A 21,052-nucleotide genomic window follows, 5' to 3' on the forward strand; every position below is an offset into this window, starting at 1 on the left:
CTTAAATCATACAACAGACCTGAATGCATGAAGATAGGCCCTCTGCAGGCACCAAGACTAAACATAATAATTTTTTTTAAAAAAACATTTATCACAAACTTAAAATTAAAAATTCATAGCTTTTATTCAAAATTTGCTAGATTATTTTTAATTGTGCCACAATGCCTATATATACCAAAAGAATACAGTTTATCCCAGAAATTGGCACAATCATCAACTAAAATCATTTTTTTTTAAATAAAAAAAAGTATGGTTGAACAAAGTTTGTTTTTACCGGTAGAAAGAAAAGTGTCCCCATCCTCTCCCGGGTGGCCACAGAGGCCCACACTCCTGGAAGGACAGACAGCACAGCAATGTCACACAGAGGCCCACACTCCTGGAAGGACAGACAGCACAGCAATGCCACACAGAGGCCCACACTCCAGGAAGGACAGACAGCACAGCAATGCCACACAGAGGCCCACACTCCTGGAAGGACAGACAGCACAGCAATGTCACACAGAGGCCCACACTCCTGGAAGGACAGACAGCACAGCAATGTCACACAGAGGCCCACACTCCTGGAAGGACAGACAGCACAGCAATGTCACACAGAGGCCCACACTCCTGGAAGGACAGACAGCACAGCAATGTCACACAGAGGCCCACACTCCTGGAAGGACAGACAGCACAGCAATGCCACACAGAGCCAGGGTGAGTGTCTCTATAGTCCAGCCCTGTAGTTTCGGTCAAGCAACTTACAGAGTCTTTATATTTTATAAAATAAGTTTAATGACAATAAACAGTTGAAGGCCACTGCAAGAACAAAAGAAGACCATCTGTGATTGTCTGGAATGGTTTAAAATTTTAATGCATCATGGATATTTTCTTTGTTGAGTTTGCATAGGATTCCTTATAAATTCATTTCAGTTCTACTACAAACTGCTCCCTAGGCCTAAGCCAGTGACCCCAAATTTCCATTTTCCATTTACTAGCTTCCTGCCTTATCATAAGACCAAAGCTCTGAAATTGAGTAAGCAGGTTCCCTAACTTCCTTCTCACCCTGTGCTTCAGTGTGTGTGTGTGTGTGTGTGTGTGTGTGTGTGTGTGTGTGCACACGCGCGCGCATGTATATTCAGAACCACCCACTTTGTTGGCTAGCCTTGTCTGTTAGCCGTAACAAAAACCCCAACGAACGAAATTACGAACAAGCCTTCAGACAGCTGGTGGCAATTTACTCACGCACCTCCCGTCCTTTCAGCACCCGCTGCTTATGTGCCTCTGATGTTGGGGGAGGGGCAATCAAGCCATAGACGTGGTATGTAAATTTCTCAGAGGCGCTTTGGAGCAATGAAGAAAGACTTGTGTGAATTCTCTGTGTAATTCTCCTTGCTTTGCATAGATTATAAGCCTTAAAAATCTGGCCGACTGGCATTATAGTCAGTAAGTACATTTCTGGAAACAAAAATAATACTGGCATAAATTCCTAGGAAGCTTCCAAGCACTCTTGACAGTCCACTATCACTAAAGCCTGAGTGATTTTCTAGGATGGGACATGCTGTTCTGAGACCAGCACGTCAACTGATCCAGGCAGGCTTGTGACCTGTAAGACAGAGAAGTGGAATGCCAACCCCTGGTTTAAATCTGAGACTGGACTTTTGAATTATGAAAATGTTTGCTAAGAACAACAGAACCATGTCTGCCCATGCTCCTTGCCTTTGAATGTAGCTTACCATTGGAGACAGGGAGATAGATGATAGAAAGAAAAAGAAACATATCTACACATATATATACATACATGCACACAAATATACATACACACACATATATACATACATATACATACATACATACATACATATACATACATGCATACATACACATACACACACATACATACATACCCATCTTTGGTTTTTAAAAAAAATTCCCATTCATGATTGTTTCTCTACTTTTGAGAAGAGTTTTGAATCAGCATGGTTTCTCCTCTCTCCACACATACACACAGTGACTGCTGTCATTCCAGATCAACTGTTTGAAAGTATAATTCAGATTCTTCATTACTAAAGACTCAGTATTTCTTAAGACCAATTAAAATTATTAAAGACCTGGTTGCACTCCTACCTGTCGGGCCAGCTTTTGTCCCTGTTAAACAGAAAATTTTGCTCATCTGAAGTCCTGAAGCCAAAGCCTTGACAAGCAACTCTCGGTAATCAAGGGCTCCTCAAACAGTCACTTCCCAAGACAAAGGCACAGCTGCCAAAAGTGACAAACTCAGTCTTCTACACTTGGAACCACTGGCAGCCAATTTCTTGGCAGTTTAAAGCAGTTTGGTTTCCCTTCCCCTCCTTTCAGCTGGCAGGGATTCAAAACATCGGGAAGCAACCCCAGAAAGCTTTACACATTCAAGTAAGCTCTAAGGGCAAAGGTCTCACATTCTGCGAGCAATTTGCCCCATATCCATGTTATGCCCAACACTATTGCACTCTGTAACAGGTCTCTGGCAATTCTAGACAACAGAGGAACAAACCTCTAGCAGTCATTTATCCTGGATATGAGTTAATTCCATTCTCATATCAGTCTAGTAAAGCAAAATCTAATAAACGGTACTTTAATGCAGTATTTTAGAAGACAAAATGAATGGTAAACTTCTCATGGTGGCTGGGAAGATGGTCCAGTTGGCATAGCGTGCTGTGCACACATAAAGGCCTGAGTTCAAGCCCCAGCACACACCAAGAGACTCCATCTCAAAAACAAAGTGGGCCAGCTGTGATGGTACACTTCTGTAATCCCAGCACTTAGGGAGACAGAGGCAGGCAGATCTCTATGAGGTCAAGGCCAACCTGGTCAACAAAGTGAGTCCAGGACAGCCAAGGCTACACAGAGAAACCCTATCTCGAAAAACCAAAACCAACCAACCAACCAAAGAAACAAAAACAAAGTGGAGGAATCCTTGAGGAATGACACCCAAGACAGACTTCTAGGCAACACACAAATGTGCACTCAAAGACACACACATCTCCATGCACACGCATCCATGACGAAGTAAATCTGGGAGGAAACCCTTGGCTTCCTTCCTTCCAGCCATGGTCCTAGTTATTCATCCCTAGATGGCATCCTAAGATGCAATGATAGATGGCAAAGCCCTAGATGTGTCCCGTGTGGTGCTCTCTTGTGCCAGGCTCCACAGACCTTGTTAGCCACAGCTCTCACTCTATGTATTGTCACCTGTCAGACAGCAAATGGCCCCTTTAATATCCCATAAGGGAAATGCACCCGTGGCTAACAAGGAGACAGATCAGCGGGCAATGGCACTTGCATGCAAGCCTAGCGACTTGCGCTGCCCCCCAGGGACCCACATGAAGATGCAAGAGAGGACCGAGTCTTAATGTGCCCACCCTTCTGAGGCCCAACTCAGAATGGTGTAATCGTTTCTTTTTCTTCTTTTATTTATTTCAGATGCTAGACAGAACCTAAGTATGCATTTGAACTCCCTGACTAATGCCATGGGCTTTCTTACTCCTTTTCCTACGCTCTCCTCACCTCGTGGCTGCCTGCTGCCCAGCGGCTGACCACTGCGCTGCCTCACATGGAAGAGCATGATTTTTATGCCTTCTCTTCTTCATTCTCCTCCTCCCTTTCAGGCAGCTGCGAGACTTACATCTTGTCTGTCCTAAGGTTTTCCCTCTAAACACCAGCAAATAATTTTCAATCTTCTGTTAGAGTCTACTCTTAAATTCTTTTATTAAGGAGAAGAAAAAGACTTAAGAAGACACTCTAGTTTTCCTGGTATTGCATGATGTCTACCCTGGGATGTCCCAAGCTTTTTGATGACACTTACTTTCTGGCTTTTAATTCTTGGCAGAAAAAAAAATCATGCCTAATCCGGGACCCTCAGACAGCATCATAGACCCTTACCTGCACATACATGCTGTGACACTTCCCACGATAATTTTAAAAGCAGCTGTGACACAGGGCCAGCTAGACGGGCCTGCTTTTCATTTCAGATCTCAGTTGCAAGTTGCTGTGATCTCTAAGGTGCCAGGGAGGCAGGGAAGGAAATAGACTTGGTAGGAGAGAGAAGAAAGATCAAGTTACTTCAAAGGCGGCCATTCTGTTGTTGTTACTTTGGGCTTGTTTTGTTGAATTGTGTTGTGTTTTGTTGTGGTGTGTCGTGTTCTGAGACAGCATCTTGTATAATTCAGGCTGGCCTCAAACTCCTGATCAGTCTGCTCCCACCTCCCCAAGTGCTAGGATGGCAGGTGTGTGCCAACACACAGACACAGACACACACACACAGACACACACACACACACACACACAGACACACACACACACACAGACACACACACGCATACACTGAACTTCTAGCATTTATCTGTTTAACTCAAAAACAAATCTATTACACCCTGACTCTTCTGACACAGGGCCAGAAGCAGCTGCGCTTCCTTCACCCTTTACACCGGCTGGAGCAACTTCTGGCTGCTTAGGACACTTCCAGTCTAGAGGCTCTCTATCCACTGACAACAGCTGCTCATGCAAGGTACAACAAAAGCCACCCACACGCGCCCCCTGCTGGTAGACTCTATCTTGCCTCTGCAGCCCCGACGGTGTATTTTACTTGGCCCTACATGGTTCCCAGTAGTTCATTTAATTCTTTTCTACGTTCTCATGCCTCGCCTGCTGTATTTATTTTCGCTACCTGCCACCCCTCTATAGGCATTTTGCTCATTCCCTAGTGCTGGGGGCACCATGGGTCTGCCCTCCCGCATCCTTAACGCCTGGTTCATAGGGTCAGCATTGCTCTGGTCTTGTGTTTGATTCTTTCGCCTTTGTGGGGAGGGATTGTTTTTGTTTGTCTGTCTGTTTGATTGATTTGAGACAGGGTCTCACTTTGTAGCCCTGGGTGCCCTGGAACTGCCCACACAGATCAATTAGCCCGGAACTTGTGACAATCTCCCTGTCCCACTCCTGGGTTCTGGAACTGTAGGCACGCACCACCACGTCCCATTTCTCATCTATCCTCTGGGTAGAGCACTGGGCTCATAGCGCCAAAGCACAGCTTATCTGGCCATGTGCCTGGCCAGCCCTTCACCGGCTTCTGCTCTCAGTTTGCTTTTACCAAAGTATGTACAGCTCAGAGCTTATTCGATTGATACCCAGGTGAAGATTTTCAGTTCAGTCCGATTTTGAAAGATTGAGCCTCCCTTATGATCTCTCTTATAGTGCCAGTTCTGTAGGCTCAATTTACTTAATAATTATAATTTATTACAAGCTTATTAACCAAGAGTACCTCACTTATAACCCAACTAACCTAAACTATAGGAAAAAGAGATTAAAGAATACAATAATGAAACTGTAAGGATATCGGTTTCGAGGAATGATTCTCCTGGCGTAATCAGCAGATTTCTTCTGCTGGAACCTGGAGCAACCCGAACCGGGAGCCTCAGCAGAGCGGGGAGCCCCAACGCCTTCCCTTGAGTGGTTCTCTCTAGGAGCGTCTCCAAGTGGAGCAATGAGCAGCTAAAACTATCCCAAGTCTCCAAAGGCCCCACCTCCTGTTTTTGGCTCATATTTATATCTCCTCCCAGAATTTGTTCAAGGATGTTTTTCAGCTGGTTAACAACCAGTTTCCCCAACAAGGTGGTTCGATTTCTAAGGGGATAAACATCACCTGCTCTCTCACAAGTCTTTTTCTCATCCCCCACTTGTGATCTAAACAAACAAACAAACAAAAACCATGTGTATCTCTCTTTCACAGTTCTGTCTGTGAGACAGAGGGCAGAGCTTCGCTGGGACAATGGGGCAAAGGAATGAGATGTGCTGAGATCAGCTGAGACAGGAAGGTGGTGAGACACACAAAAGTCATGGGAACCTCGGGGAGTCTCACAAAAGCCATGGAAACCTCGGGGACTGTCTGGGGGCAGAACTGAGCAAGTACATATGGAAGCTGCTATGATTCTCTTTGCTTTGAGGATTATTTTCTTATTTATTTATTATACGGTTTAAAATTTTGTGTTTGTTTTGTCTTGAGACAGGGGTCTTACTGTGTAACCCTGACAGGCCTGGAGCTCACTATGTAGACCTAGCTGGCTTTGAACTCACAGAGATCCTCTAAGGTGCTGGGATTAGCAGTGTGTGCCTAACTGTGGATGCAGATGAAAGTCCTTAAGGGGATCCCCGCAGTGCAGTCTGCAGCCCCAGGTCTGGCTTTACTCCCTACTTGTATTTTGAGTCATCCCAGCTTCATTCCAAAGGAGGGAAGGAAGGAAGGACCCTGCTGCTCCTCTGGTGTTCAGGGACTCAGGCAGTGGAAGTAGACTGGGGTAGGCAGCCTCTAAAATGGTCCTGGATGGTTGCTGCTCGTCAGACCTGTGTGTCCTGTCCGAGATGGATGGACAACTTACTTCTAAAAAGTAGAACACCATAGATATGATGGGGTACCATCTTCAGGATTAATCTGCTTATCTTTTAATCAGAGGTTCCCACCTTGAACACGCAGTATTCTTTCTCTTAGATAATTCTGCCAGGATAGACAAACTACCACAACACAGGCATATGTATGGTGAGCACAGAAACTGAGTCTGTCAGACCAGGAGGCATTAAAGCCTGTAACCATCATGAGAGGTGAGGTTTGCACACCCAGGTGGAAATTTGTCCATTCCTGTCAAGTTTTGAGATGAGCTCAGCCCCAGGCAACTACTTCACTGTAGCCACAAGCTGCCCCACCCCCAGCTGAGCTGCTCAGATTCCTTGTCCTTAAAGCAGTGATCCTCAACCTTCTGAATGCTTCAACCCTGTAATGCAGCTCCTCATGTTGTGGCGACTACCAATCATAAAATTATTTTTGTGCAACTTCATAACTGTAATTTTGCTACTGCCATGAACAGTAGCATCAATATCTGATATGAAGGATATCTGATATGCAACCCCGGTAAAGAAGTCTTTGACTCTCAAAGAGGTCTCAACCCCCAGGTTAGAGACTGTGAGACATGGAATGTCTGTAGTTTTTAACTATTAAGCTTTGAGCTGGTTTGCTATGTAACAATAGCTGTTATGAACTATAATGCAGCAAGAGGGCCTACCTTTGGCAGGCCGTGCGAAGGTGTACCTCTGAGAAATTGTGCCATGCTACAGATCTGTTGTAAAAGAAAGGGGTGAGGAGTGAGGACGTGGGGAAGGGATAGAGGAAGAAAAGTGGTCATACATACAGACAGACAGACAGGCAGACAGACAGGCAGACAGGGAGGAGAGAGAGAGAGAGAGAGAGAGAGAGAGAGAGAGAGAGAGAGAGAGAGAGAGAGAGAGAGAGGGAGCCATGAGAGGAGAGAGGGGTGCACACAGAGAACACAGAGAGGGACTGCAGAGAGAGAGCTGGGTGGCTGGCAGTCCTTTTATCTGCAACATGCCTGCCACACCTTTTTGAGGGTTAGCCTGGTGCTCTATGTGTGCAAATGCTGAATTCTGGTCTTCGAGATCTGGTTACAGTCAGGATGAGTACATTGTCATGTACTCTGAGCAATGTTGTGTAAACTTTGTTCCTCAGTTTTCTCTGATTAGTTAATAAAAAAGCTGGACAGCCTGTAGCTGGGCAGAAGAGAGGTAGGCGGGGCTTCGGTTCCCTGGCTTAGGGTCTCAGGTAGGGACCACAAAGAGAGGGAGAGGAATGAAGAAGAAATAGAGAGAGGACGTTGCCATGAGGACTTGATCTGATGGGCCAGAAACAGTCCAAGCAGGACCAATATGGCAAGTAACTTGGGGCATGTGACTGGGAAGTAGCAAGACCAGCATAGAGGATTAATATAAATGCTTATTTTCCCAGTTATTGAGCTTAAAGTTTATTAATAAATATAAGTCTCTGTATCATTTATTTGGGAGCCAGAGTGGATGAATAAAAATCCCCCCAAAATATAATTATCACTGGGCACGGTGGCACATGCCTGTAATCCCAGCACTCAGGGAGGCAGAGGTAGATAGATCGATGTGACTTGGAGGCCAGCCTGGTCTATAAAGCATGTCCAGGACAGCCAAGGCTACACAGAGAAACCCTGTTCTCTCTCTCTCTCTCTCTCTCTCTCTCTCACACACACACACACACACACACACACACACACACACACACACACAAAACTTCAGCACCTGGCAGTGCCAGGTGAGGATGTAAGCAGTCGCTAGGTCTCTGAGGACAGACCAGTGGAACTGCCTGTACACTAACAACAGCAAACTAATAGAACTAATAAAACATCAACCTTCCTGTCAGTCCAAAGTCATGCTGCAGATGCAGAGGCTCCTCCCACCCACCCACAGAAAAGCTATTATTCTCTCTCAGTAAAGAAGAACAAAGAAGTCAGAGCAGTCATTTAAGGATGCACAGGAACACCTAGGTTTATGGCTGTAGTCGTTACTTTTCTATTGCTGCAATAAACCACCATGGCCAAGGCACCCTAAAGAACAGTTTATTTGGCCGTATGGATTTGGTAGGGTGGGGAGGATGAGCGGCCATGAGGCAGGACAGAGGCACAGTGGCCGGAGCAGGAAGCCGAGACCTTACACTTTGCACTGCAAGCAGATGCAGGGAAAACAAAACCTCGCCTTCAGTGGCATACTTCCTCCAGTGGGACCATATCTCCTAGACCCCCAAATAGCACCGCTAATTGAGAACCAAGTGTCAAATGCCAGAGCCCAGGGGGAACCATCTCCTCCACACCGCCACAATGGCGATGAAGAACAAATACAATAATGATCACTCGAGATCATCCTAGAGTCTGTGCCCGGTGCAGGTTATCTCCAGAATGTGGTTTAAATTGGAAAATACATGAGGTTCATGAAGACCTTTCTTATTGAACCCCCCAATGAAACTATGTGTCTTAGTTGCTGACTTTCACTGTAGCTTGATACAGCCAAAAGTGTTACAGAGTGACCTGTACTGGAGACAGCACAGGTGCTGTGGTGGCTTGAACGGCAGTCCCTCCCCAAGGCTCATATGTTTGATATGTGATCCTCAGGTAACGGGGCTGTCTGGAAGGGCTTAGGAGGTGTGGCCTTTTGGAGGAGGTGTGTCACTGGGGGTAGGCTTTGAGGTTTCAAAAGTCTCATTCCATCCCCGGGTACTTGCCCTGCTGCTTGTGGATCAAGATGTGAGCTCTCGGCTCACTGCCTGAGCCATCGGCTGCCATGCCTTCTTCCCAGCATTATAAACGCTAACCCTCTGGAACCATGTGCCTGTTGGCTCTGATTCCTTAATGATTCTACTTTATTAGGGATTTATTAAAGATGCGTACCTCCCTTACAACTCGATTACCCTAAACAGGAGGAAAAGGCGATTAAGGAGAACAAGAATGAAACCTTCTGGGTATCAGTTCCGTGAGGGTAATTCCCCTGGCGTAATTCTCAGGAGTCTAGCAGATCGTGTATTTGACAGAAGACAGAAGAAGCCAGACCGTCTGTGGACCGAACTTGGAAGTATCCACGGAGATGCCACCGCCTTGGGCAGGAACCAGTCTGTCTCCTCTCCCCCACCTCTTCCTCCTCCCAGTCCATGGTCGTTTTTTAAATACAATACCCCAGAGTACAGTCACTTTGGAAATTTATCTGGCGCTGTCTCAGAAAACTGGGAATAAGACTTCCTCAAGACCCAGCTATTCCACTCCTTGGAATATACCCAGAAGATGCTCCACCACACAACAAGGACATATGCTCAACCATGTTCATAGCGGCCTTATTCATAATAGCCAGAACATGGAAACAGCCTAAGTGTCCCTCAGTAGAAGAATGGATAAAGAAACTGTGGTACATTTACACTATGGAATACTACTCAGCTATTAAAAACAAAGACTTCCCAAACTTGTGGACAAATGGATTGAACTAGAAATGATCATAATGAGTTAACCCAGAAGCCGAAAGACTCAAATGGTATATACTCACTTATATCTGGACACTAGCCCAAGGGGCATGTCCCATGAAAGTCTTCACTTACCAGGAAAGTGGGACAGAGGGGAGGACATCCTATTGGGACTCTAGGTGAGAGAAGCATGAGAGAATGGGGAAATAGAAGGATCCAGAGGATCCTAGAAACCTACAAGAAGAACATTATGATGGGCAGATCTGGGCCTGGGGGTCCTGCTCAAACTATGGCACTAGCCAAGGACAATACATGCAGTAAACTTCAAACCCCTTCCCAGATCTAGCCAATGGACAGGACATTCTCCACAGTTGAGTGGAGAGTGGGGACTGACTTACACAGGAACTCTGGTGCCCCATTTGACCATGTCCCCTGGATGGGGAGGCCTGGTGGCATTTAGAGGAAGGATAGCAGGCTACCAAGAAGAAACTTGATACCCTATGAGCATATACAGGGGGAGGAGGTCCCCCTCAGTCACAGTCATAGGGGAGGGGAGTAAGGGGAAAATGGGAGGGAGAGAGGAATGGGAGGATACAAGGGATGGGATAACAAGTGAGATGTAATATGAATGAATTAATAAAATATATATTTTTTAAAAAACCCTGGCCTGAATGTCTTTTGTCTTGGGCTGATCCTTCCTCCCTCTCAGTCTATACTAAGATGTTTATCAGTTTGTAGAGTGGGGTCAAGCATTCCAAGACTATTTTCACCTTGGGCCCAGACTAAGGTAAGATTACATTCTCTTCACATAAGGCCAATTACGTTATCTTTTCTAAGCTGCCTGTGTGGTTCAGGCATCTTGGCACCACTGTACACTGGTCTGAGAAGGATAAAGTGGAGCCAGAATGGGTGAGTCCATCTACAGGATCAAGGTCCAGATGGCTGGGGAAAGGCGGGGGGGTGTTTCACCAAGGCTTTCAGTGTTAACAGCTCTTTTGAGCTATGGCAGCCTAGGGTCCCCATCTTCCCTTCAGAGCTTCTAGGCTTCTAGACTAAGAAACAAAGCCTAGCCCGGAAGGGGCAGAAAGGTTGAAGGGTCTCAGTCTGGCGATGAATACCAGGAGACAGAAAGCCTTCCCGGAAACAGCTCTTCAAGTGTTCCAGGCATTTAGCTCAGAGCTCTCCCAGTGACATAGCAGCTCTTAGGTGATATTGGTGAAACAGTTTGTGAGCTTTATTGGGGTGAACAAGGGCTATATGAAATTTGGGGAGTGGGAAGGGACGTTCAGGGTGGGCACATATCATTGTCATGCTGGGCTACATGACTGCCTCCAGAGCCACGTGGAGGGTTAGGGGGTTGAGACCACACCCGAGGACACTCATGCACAGCCCAGGGAGGGAGTGATCCTCACTCCTGCAGGTCTCAAGACTGAGATATCAGGGTTGGCTCTAGTTCCACACTGGTTTCCCTGGTGTCACATTCCCCACAGCCCTGGTCATAGTGTTTTGTCACATATAAATGCTGAGGTAGGATGTTGTTTCTGCTTGTTCACTGGGGTAGTGTCTCCATGTCAACCTTCCTCCCATTGGATACACAGTGAGCACATTTCTGAACAGATGTACCCGTTATCCTGAGCAGTGGGCCCCACTCGTTTTGTCTTTGTTGTTTGAACAGTGTTCTAGATTTTCCATAGAAATGCGCAGTTAAACTCTTTTTTTTTTTTTTTTTTTGTTAACCTGAACATGGAGTACCCTAAGGCTGACATAGTCTCAGTCATGTCCAGACTTCCTCCATTTTTGTTGTTGTTTCTTTTTAAATTTATTTTATTTTATATATTCACTTTACATCCCTGTCATAGCCCTCTCCCTCCCACCCTCTTCCTCCTATCCCCCTTCCCTTGTCCTCAGAAAAGCCCCCCCTCCATCAATCCGCCCCAGCACATCAAGTCGAATCAGGACTGAGCTCATCCACATCTACTGAGGGCAGGCGAGGCAGCCCCTTTAGGATGAAATGACCCAAAACAGGTCACAGAGTCCATGTCATAGACAGCACTCACTAAACTTACCACAGGACCCACATGAAGATCAAATTGCCCGTGGATTATGTATGTGTAGGGGGCCTAGGTCCAGTCCGTGCATAATCTTTGGTTGGTGCTGCCATCTCTCTAAGCCCCCATGGGTCTAGGCTAGTTGACTCTGTTTGTCTTCTTGCAGCATTAGTGTCCCCTCTGGTCCTTCTACCCTTCCCTCCCCCTCTTCCTCAGGACTCCCTGAGCTCTACCTAAGGCTTGGCTGTGAGTCTCAGCATCTGGTTAGATCACCTGCTGGGTGGAGCCTCTCAGAGAATGGTTAAGTTAGGTTCCTGTCTGTAAATAATCTGCCACAGGTTTTTTGTTTGTTTGCGTTTTTTGTTTTTGTTTTGTTGGCATACAATGGAATCACCCTACTTGTCCATAATTTTCCTCATTGGTTTTCACTGAAGGTTCTTCAGAAAGTAGAGGGAGACAGTCATAGTCATCTTCATATTTATTATTCCTTTCTTTTTCTAGAGATGGTCCCTGCGAAACACCAGCACTGGTGTTTTGGTGCCCAGTTTGGTCTCTGTGCTGTCTCTGCTGCCCTGCTGATCAGTGCCGCCACCTTGGATCCCCTCTCTGTTGTTTTGTTTTTTAAACAGGTCATTCATTTCTCTATTATGACCTTCATGTGTTTTACTGTATGAATTAGAAAATAAATTCTTCACAAGGTCAGAATTTGCAATGCAGTTTGTTATTTTAAAGCAAGTGAGCTATTCAGATGTATGCTGGCTCCAGGACCAGGTCATTTTTATCTAAGTTCTAGCAAAGGATTTTATAGTTGGTTCTTATTGACTCATAGTTCGATTTTGATTAAAAAAAAAAAAAGGGAAATACAGACTTACTGGCATTGCAAAGGAATAGTTTTGTTTGGTTTTGGTTTTGGTTTTTTTGAGACAAGGTTTCTCTGTGCAGCCTTGGCCATCCTGGACTCACTTTGTAGACTAGGGTGGCCTCGAACTCATAGCAATCTGCCTGCCTCTGCCTCCCGAGTGCTGGGATTAAAGGCGTGCACCACCACGCCCGGCTAGGAATAGTTTTTAAAACAGACAAATGAAAATAATTACTCTACTGTGCATGACATAGACATGACATGAAACTTAGTACCTGTACATTAGGCATGAAGTCTGCTACATCACAGTTGTGTGACCTTGTCAAACTGTGTAACTTTCAAAATGCATTTTCACGTAATACTATCACTCTTGCAGGGTCATAGTGAGAACTGAATGCTTATAAAGTGCATGCAGCATGTACTGAAGAACACTGCTTATAGTGATTGGAGCGATGGATCAGTGGTTAAGAGGACGTGCTGCTCTCCCAGGGGGCCCAAGTTCAGTTCTCAGCACCCACATCATGCCTTACAACCACCTGTAACTCCAGTGCTAGTGGATCCTATGTCATCTTTTGACCTCACTGGGCATGTTTTGAGCAGTAGATCAAAACATGTGGCGCACACACACATACTTACATACTTACTTACTTACACACACACACACACACACACACACACATCTGTATATGTGTGAGTGTGCAAGGAAAATGTTATTGATAACATGAATTATGAATGAGCTATTGGTGATGACTGGCTGTGCTACCTCTCATGGCACAGTCACTACAAGAATCTGTTTAGAACCTGTGAGGTCTAGCACAGATCAACTTATGAAAATGCTCTGGCAACTAAGACTCAGAGAACAAGTGATTTGAAGGGATTGGCGTGTCACATGGACCTACCTTCCTATCTCTGTTACTGCCCTCCCACCATGAATACCATCAGCGTTTGATCACCATGTGCAGCCTTCTAGACAGGTATAAAGGGCCCTCACCATTTGTCAATTTGACATAAACTAGAGTCATCTGAAAGTAGCCTCAGGGCTGGAGAGATGGCTCAGAGGTTAAGAGCACTGACTGCTCTTCCAAAGGTCATGAGTTCAATTCCCAGCAACCACATGTTGGTTCACAACCGTCTATAATGAGATCTGTATACATAATAAATAAATAAATCTTAAAAAAAAAGAAAGAAAGAAAGAAAGAAAGAAAGAAAGAAAGAAAGAAACCACAACTGAGAAAATGCCTCTATAAGATTGGGTTGTAGGCCTTTGACCCAAAATTTACCCTGCTTACAAGATGTGCAGGGATAAAGATGGAGCAGAGATTGAGGGAATGGTAAACCAATGAGTAGCCCAACCTGAGACCCACCCCATAGGAGAGAGCTAATCCCTGACACTTTTAATGAAACTCTGTTATGCTTGCAGACAGGAGCCTAGCATAACTGTCCTCTGAGAGGCTCCACCCAGCAGTAGATCAAAACAGATGCTGAGACCCACAGCAAAACCTTAGGGGGCTCAGGGAGTCTTGTGGGAGAGCAGGAGTAAGGATAGAAGATCTGGCAGGAGGCAAATCAAAGATCAGCAGAATCAACTAACCTAGGCCCACAGAGGCTTACAGAGACTGAAGCACCGACCAAAAAACAGGCATGGTCTAGACCTAGGCCTCCGAAACATATGTAACTGATGAGCAGCTTGGTCTTCATGTGGGTCCCCTAGCAAGCAGAACAGGGCTGCCTCTGACAAGGACTTTGTTGCTTGCTTTTAGACCATTTTCCCCGGACTGGGCTACCTGGTCTGGCCTGAGTGGAAGAGGATTTGCTTAGTCCTGATGCGATTTGATGTGCCGGGGCAGATTTTTTGGGGGCTCCTCTTTTCTGAGAAGGGGAGGGGGAGAGGGTGGGAGGGTGGGCGGATGGGACTAGGTGGAGAGGAGGGAGGGAACTGAGATCAGAATGTAAAATGAATGAATAAATAATTTTTAAAAAGAGATTGGGTTGTAGGTAAGCCTGTAGGACATTTTCTTAATTCGTGATTAATGTGGGAGAGCCCAAGCCATTATGAGCTGTACTACCCTGAACTGGTGGGTTGGGATGCTATAAGAAAGCAGGCTGAGCAAGCCTTGAGGAGCAAAGAAGTAAGCAGCACCCCTCATGACCTCTGCATCAGATCCTGCCTCCAGGTTTCTGCCCTGACTGCCTTTACTGGGGAACTGTGCTATAGAGACGTAAGCATAACAAACCCTTCCCTCCCCAGGCTGTCACAGCAATCGAACCCCTGACTGAGGACTAGAATGGTCACTTTCTTTTTGTCCCGTCCTCTGCCCTCATCCCATAAGAAGCAGGAATTGGACCTCAGCTGGAGCTAAACTTAAAACAAAACAAAACAAACAAACAAAAACCAAGCAGAGACACCAAGCGCCGTCTAACATAAACGCTCCCACAACCGAGTTCTTTCTCTCCATCACTCGGTGATCATCTTTGTGGGTTTTACTTTCAGTATCTTGAAAGAACCAAATTATCTGCCAGGAGGCCCAGGCCGACATTCTCTGCATGATGACATCTACCAGAAGTTCTGCCGCCTTTTCCCACTCCCCGTTAGAGAATCTCATTTCGGGTTTCCTTCAGGTACCAAATTCTATAGCACTTACAGCTTCTTATCTGCATATAGCCCTTAAGATATCATCCTGAACACCGTCACATTGCTAGCTGGCCTACGCCATCTAATACAGTTGAAATGTAACTGGTTTTCACACTGTACCAGGATATATATATAATGTAAAAACTATATATATATATATTGTTTTTATGGGTTTATTGTTTTGCATTAGGATCTCTTTGACCACAGTTGGCAGAACCCACAGGGCAGAGGGTCAAGTGCACTAATTTCCACCATCTCTCTTATTTCCTTCGCTCAGAGGATCCACGGGTGCCTTCAATCCTAACTGAGAAATCCTTACATCTATTCCTTCCCCCCCAACCCCCATTCTCACCACCACGACCTGAGTTCTGGCCCTCACCAGCTCTGCCATGAATTTCTTCAATAGCCTTCCAGTGACCGTCTTGGCTCAGCATATTTATACCCATGTCCCATGTTTGTGACTCGCACAAACAGTAGGTCAGACCCTACTTCAGCACTTGCTGTAATGTCAAAGTGATGGGCAGGGTCGGGGGGCGGGGTGGGGTGGGGAGGATGTAAGTAAGCAATCTCTGTTCCCTGGCTTCAGCAGGAGATCACCATTTTTTCTCTGTACTGTTTAGAAATGAACAGTTTACCTAGTGCAGAGGCTCCATCGCCCGGACTGGGAAGCGCATGAGAAGTCTAGAGCGCGTCTAAAGTGAGCGCTGATGCTCAGAACCAAATCTAAAACAGTCTGGCTGCACTGGCCAGGAATGGAGTCTACTACGTCACCTCTTTAATCCTCCCCTAGATGCTTCTAACACACAGACAAGACTGAAAACTACTAATTTACAGTTTGGCTACAGAGGCACTTCTGCTTTCAAAGAGCATGAAATAACTACGTCTGCTGTGGTTTCATTCTGAAATGCCCCTCCCTCCAGGCTCGCGATTTGAATGCTTGTTCCTCAACTGACAGTGCTGTCTGCAGGCCATGGGCCTTTAGCCTTACAAGGGAGGGGCTGGTAGTGGAGGTAGGTCACTAGGTAGCTGGCCTACTGAGGGTCCCTCCCAGCCACTGGTCCAAGCCTCTCTCTGCTGCCATGTAAACAGCTCCTACACACACCTCTACTGTCGCAGCCTGGGTCACACTGCCGTGACTGCTCTTATCCACCTCCATGGACAGCAGCAACCCTCTGGAGGAGCCAGGCTGCCTCCACTGTTGCAGCCCAGGACACACTGCTGTGACTGCCCACCTCCACGGACAACAGCAACCCTCTGGAGGAGCCAGAGTGAATCTTTTCTCCTAGGTGTTGCATCTGTCAAGTGACACAGAAGCAGCTAACACTGGGTCTGGATCAATTCTTCCCAACCTGTGGCAAAAGTTACTGAAAACGCGGACAAGTACATATGAAATGGTGGCTGCCAGGTGCTGCGACCTGAACAGCCCAGGACAGTGGCCTCAAAGACTTAGACAGACCAGAGGGGCTTTTAAGAGAATGTTAAAGAGGTTTTAATAAACTCCCCATCATCAGAATCACTTTCTGATACCCCAAACACTAGAAATGATAAATAAGCAAGTATACACAACTAATGGCGCCAAGTATTTCCTGTTAAAGACTTGCCAGAGGGGTCCAATGGCTCTGATATCTGGTTAATGCTCTTTTCAGTGAGCATCTGCTCTTTACGTCAATCCACACAGCCAAGTGCTCTGCTTCTCCAGGATAATTACTGCAAGAAAGAGATCCCCTGCTGCTGGGGATCTGACCTTGGGCTTCCAGCCTCCTGAGCTCAAGGAAGTAAATCTCTGTTCTCTGTAAATTATCCAGCCATAGGTCATACGTTCCAGCACTCAATGAAACAGAGACATTGTCATCTGTGATTTGAGCTTTACAGTTAACACCAACTGATTTAGAGAAGAAATGTATAGACATAAAAGAGAATCAAGGATTCCCAAACAACACAGACAGTAGCCTGGTTAAAAATGTTTACCTGTTGCGGCCAGGGAAAGCGGGCATACACAACAGAGAAAGAGAGAGTGACAGTCAGGGGACATTCACGGTTTGAGGAAGAAAGAGCTCATTTGTGCCCTTGATGCTCTGGAGCTCTCAGACAATCCACTGACCAACAGCTCCTGCTCTTTTCTCAAACATTACAAAACAAATGTAACACATATGTTACGGGACTTCCCTGAACTAACAAAAGAAAAACAGGATCCTACATATATAAAGAGTCCTTACAAATTAATAATTCGCTGTCAAAGGTTTGGGTGGTAGTAATATGCATTCATCCGCCTCAGAAACAGTTACGTTGAAGGCTGCATTTTGACACTTTCTAAGTAATGACACAGTGTACAGCCTCATGGGTTAGTCATCAGCTTTCCAGGAAGAGACCATCTCTCTGGTGGAGCATTTGCTCCATGCTATAATGTTATGACTGTAGCTTAGAGCTGAGAGTCAGGAGTTAGTTTGTATCAAGGTAAGCTCCAGCCGTCACCATCACTGCTCAATGAATAGCACACGTTAAACATGGGTAGTAGTCACTTTCTTATGTTTATAAGCTGAGAATTAGAAAAACCATGCTCAAAGCATCACTTGTACACACATCTCTTGAAGGGACCCTCCCCCAGGGACCCCCAACCACCTCCAAGCCCCAGTTTTCTTGACTAGTCCAACTCCATGACAGGCTTCAGGTTTTCACTCTGCCTAACTAGGCCAAGTTTCTAATAATTTCTGAAAAAGAAAAAACACCACAAGTCATGGGCAGCTAATGAGCTTATAGGACAAAATGACCAGATACCATGTTTTTATTACTTCATGGCCTTGGTAAAGAACACAGATGGCCCCATTCAGTCAAATTAAAGGCCAACTCATGAGTAAGAGCCAAAACTTCAATGACTCAAAAAGTCCCCAGCAACCAAACAAGCAGCCAATCCTGAATCCCCTCATATATTCTGATGCAATTCTGACCATTCAATTAAAATTTGTCACAAATTTCTCTGACTGTCTATAAATTGAGCCTGCATGCTTATTTTGGGGTCACCTTCTAGAGGAGAGAGGTAATCCCAGAATGCTGGAATAAATGCTCTTTGCTTTTACATACTGCTTTTGGGTCTTTCCTCAGCAGATCACCCAGACCCTAACAATGTGACACACCAACATCCATCAAACTTCTGCTCTTGGGGCTAGAGAGATGGCTCAGTGGTTAAGAGCACTGTCTGCTCTTCCAGAGGTCATGAGTTCAATTCCCAGCAACCACATGGTGGCTCACAACCATCTATAATGTGATCTGGTGCCCTCTTCTGTCATGCAGGGGTACATGTAGGCAAAACGCTGTAAACTTAATAAACAAGTAAATCTAAAACAACAACAACAACAAAAAATCTCTGCTCTTACAGCTGGTATAGAAAGTATGCTACCAACTCCTAGAACATTTGTATTTTGTTATAGTTTTTCTTTTCTTTTTGATTGTTTGTTTTTTGAGACAGAGTCTCTCTGTGTAACAGCCCAAGTTGGCCTGGAACTCACAGAGATCCTCCTGTCTCTGCCTCTGCCTCCTGAGTGCTAGGACTAAAGGCATGCACTACCACTGTTGGGCCTTATTTTGGCTTTTTATTGATTTTTATGTGAAATTACAGTTATTTACTTTTTAGTTAGCATACATAATGATGGGCTAATTAGGATATCTTATTTATTTATTTATTTATTTATTTATGGAAATTGGGTTTTTGTTTTTTATTTCTGAGGCATATGTGTGTCCCAGGGTGACTTTAAGCTTATTACATATATTTTAATAACAGAATATGATGCTGCAAGGCTACAATATTGGTTGAGGTAACTGAGACAGGAGGATCGTGAATTTGAGGCCAGCCTGGGCTATATAAGAAGACCCTACCACAATACCTTACTGCCGTAACTTAGAGAATCACGTTAGCACTACAAAGTTTTTTTTTTATTGACAATGACAGTGAGAGAGATCAGCCCTTTATGATGAGTATTTCTTTTTTTCCACATAAAAAGTTCAGCTACTATATAGAGAAACTTTCAAAATTTAGAAACATGAATATATAAACATATAGATTTATTTTTGGTCAAAGTTCACTCACATTCTTAAAACATAATTACATTTGGACTAAAGTTTCACTTTATATATGAAAAAGAATGTTTTTTTGCTTCATCCCTTAGCTTCCAATCAATAATTTATTATGCATTTCTTAATAGAAACATAATCATTCACCTGCTGTATAACTGAATCTTTGACTACATTTTCCTGCATAAACCCGAGAAAGGACTCTCGTTTCTAGCTCACAGAGCCAGCAGACTTTGGAACCTGCAGTACAGCCAAGCAACCCTTCCACTCCAACTAAAACTCTTTTAGTCCAAATCCCAATCCCATTCATAAGAAACTGAGGCCTGGAAAGGTCCCAGTTAGTTAAAGGCAAAGTAAGGACTTGATGGCACCGTTGCCTTCTGGCTTGAGTGGTAAGTACTGGCTTCCCGCGGAGGGTGGGAGCGGGGCAGCTCAAAATCTATGACAAAGACATGTTTACTTTTAAAATGGCAGCCATACAATCTGTCCCTTCTTCTGGGAACATTAGCATGACAGATTTTCATTTTGCTGTTGCTACATGAAGAATACGGGTCCTAATTTGCCGGGTGTGTTCGAGGCCAGAGCCAAAGAAGGGTCTGGGTTCAGCGGGCTCAGGGCATCCAGCCGACAGGCCCAGGCTGGGCTCCTGAGCCATCACCAACCACCCTGCTGTCTCGAGGAGGCAAAGATGAGATCTCTGTGAATGCCTCTAAGGCTTCGATACTGGGATGGCTCTGAGTCACCTTTCCTTCAGCTCAGCCCAGCAGGCATTGCCTTCAGCTCACCTGCATCAGTATAGATCAAGCAAAGACCTTAGGACTTGAGACCTGGATCCCCAAGCTTTCTCCTGTACATCAGAGCCACACCTTTCTTCCTGCTCTACTCAGCCCAGGCCAGTAGATCCTATTTACTCCTGAGGGCCCCCATCTCTTGCCTGCCAGCCAAACCTTCCTCAGCATTTGTCACTGGGTGACAACCTCTCTTGAGAGTGTGGACTCCTGCTGAGACCCTGCTCTTTCCATTACACAGCGTACCGGCACACCTGTACCCCAGCACCGGGTACACCAGCACCCCTGCATCCCTGCACCTCTGCACCGCAGCTTCTCCAGCGGCAGAAGCTGGCCATGCCTCACCTCATCCAGGGTGCCGCCGCCACGGAGACTGCCGCCGCCGCTGCCTCCTCCTCCTCTGCCGCCACCGCCCAGCTCCGGGCCCGCTCCGGGTGTCCTCGTTCCCGACTGCGGGGCTGCCTTGGAGACTGGCGAGGTGCGTGATGAGCCCAGCACGGCGGCGGTGGCGCATGGTGGCAGATGGATCCGCTGTCCATGTGCTTCATGGGTCCCAGGCCTGGGCACTGCGCCCTAGCTATGATCTCTGCTTGGTTTCCCTCCGTTTCACCGGCTGCCCAGGCTCATCCTCCTGGCGTGGAAGAGCATCGACCCAGATGCTGCGGCTGTGGCGGGGAAGCGGCTAGGTTCGGCCTCCCGCGGGGCTGCCTGCCAACTGCTCCGCCCAGACGCTTTTGGTCCCTCTGCTACACGCGTAGCTGCCACGCATCCTCTAGCATCTCTGCTTCCCTCTCCATCTGTGACCTCAGCCTGACTGTCTTGTCATTTCCAGACTCACTA

General features: G+C 46.0%; 1 protein-coding gene across 2 annotated transcripts in view; it reads right to left on the bottom strand.

Moving 5' to 3' along the window:
* The window catches only part of PDE4DIP (phosphodiesterase 4D interacting protein), a 204,117-nt gene extending 183,065 nt beyond the window's left edge, over positions 1-21,052 (bottom strand). The window contains exon 1 of one of the 2 annotated variants that reach the window (XM_084756810.1): positions 20,558-21,052. In XM_084756810.1, coding sequence (XP_084612936.1) covers positions 20,558-20,760 — 203 coding nt within the window. In that variant the 5' untranslated portion in view covers positions 20,761-21,052. The remainder of the gene's footprint in view (positions 1-20,557) is intronic. The other variant, XM_084756809.1, reaches the window with a different exon arrangement.

This window comes from Acomys minous (assembly GCF_964271855.1).
Source record: "Acomys minous genome assembly, chromosome: 14".
Lineage (NCBI taxonomy): Eukaryota > Metazoa > Chordata > Mammalia > Rodentia > Muridae > Acomys > Acomys minous.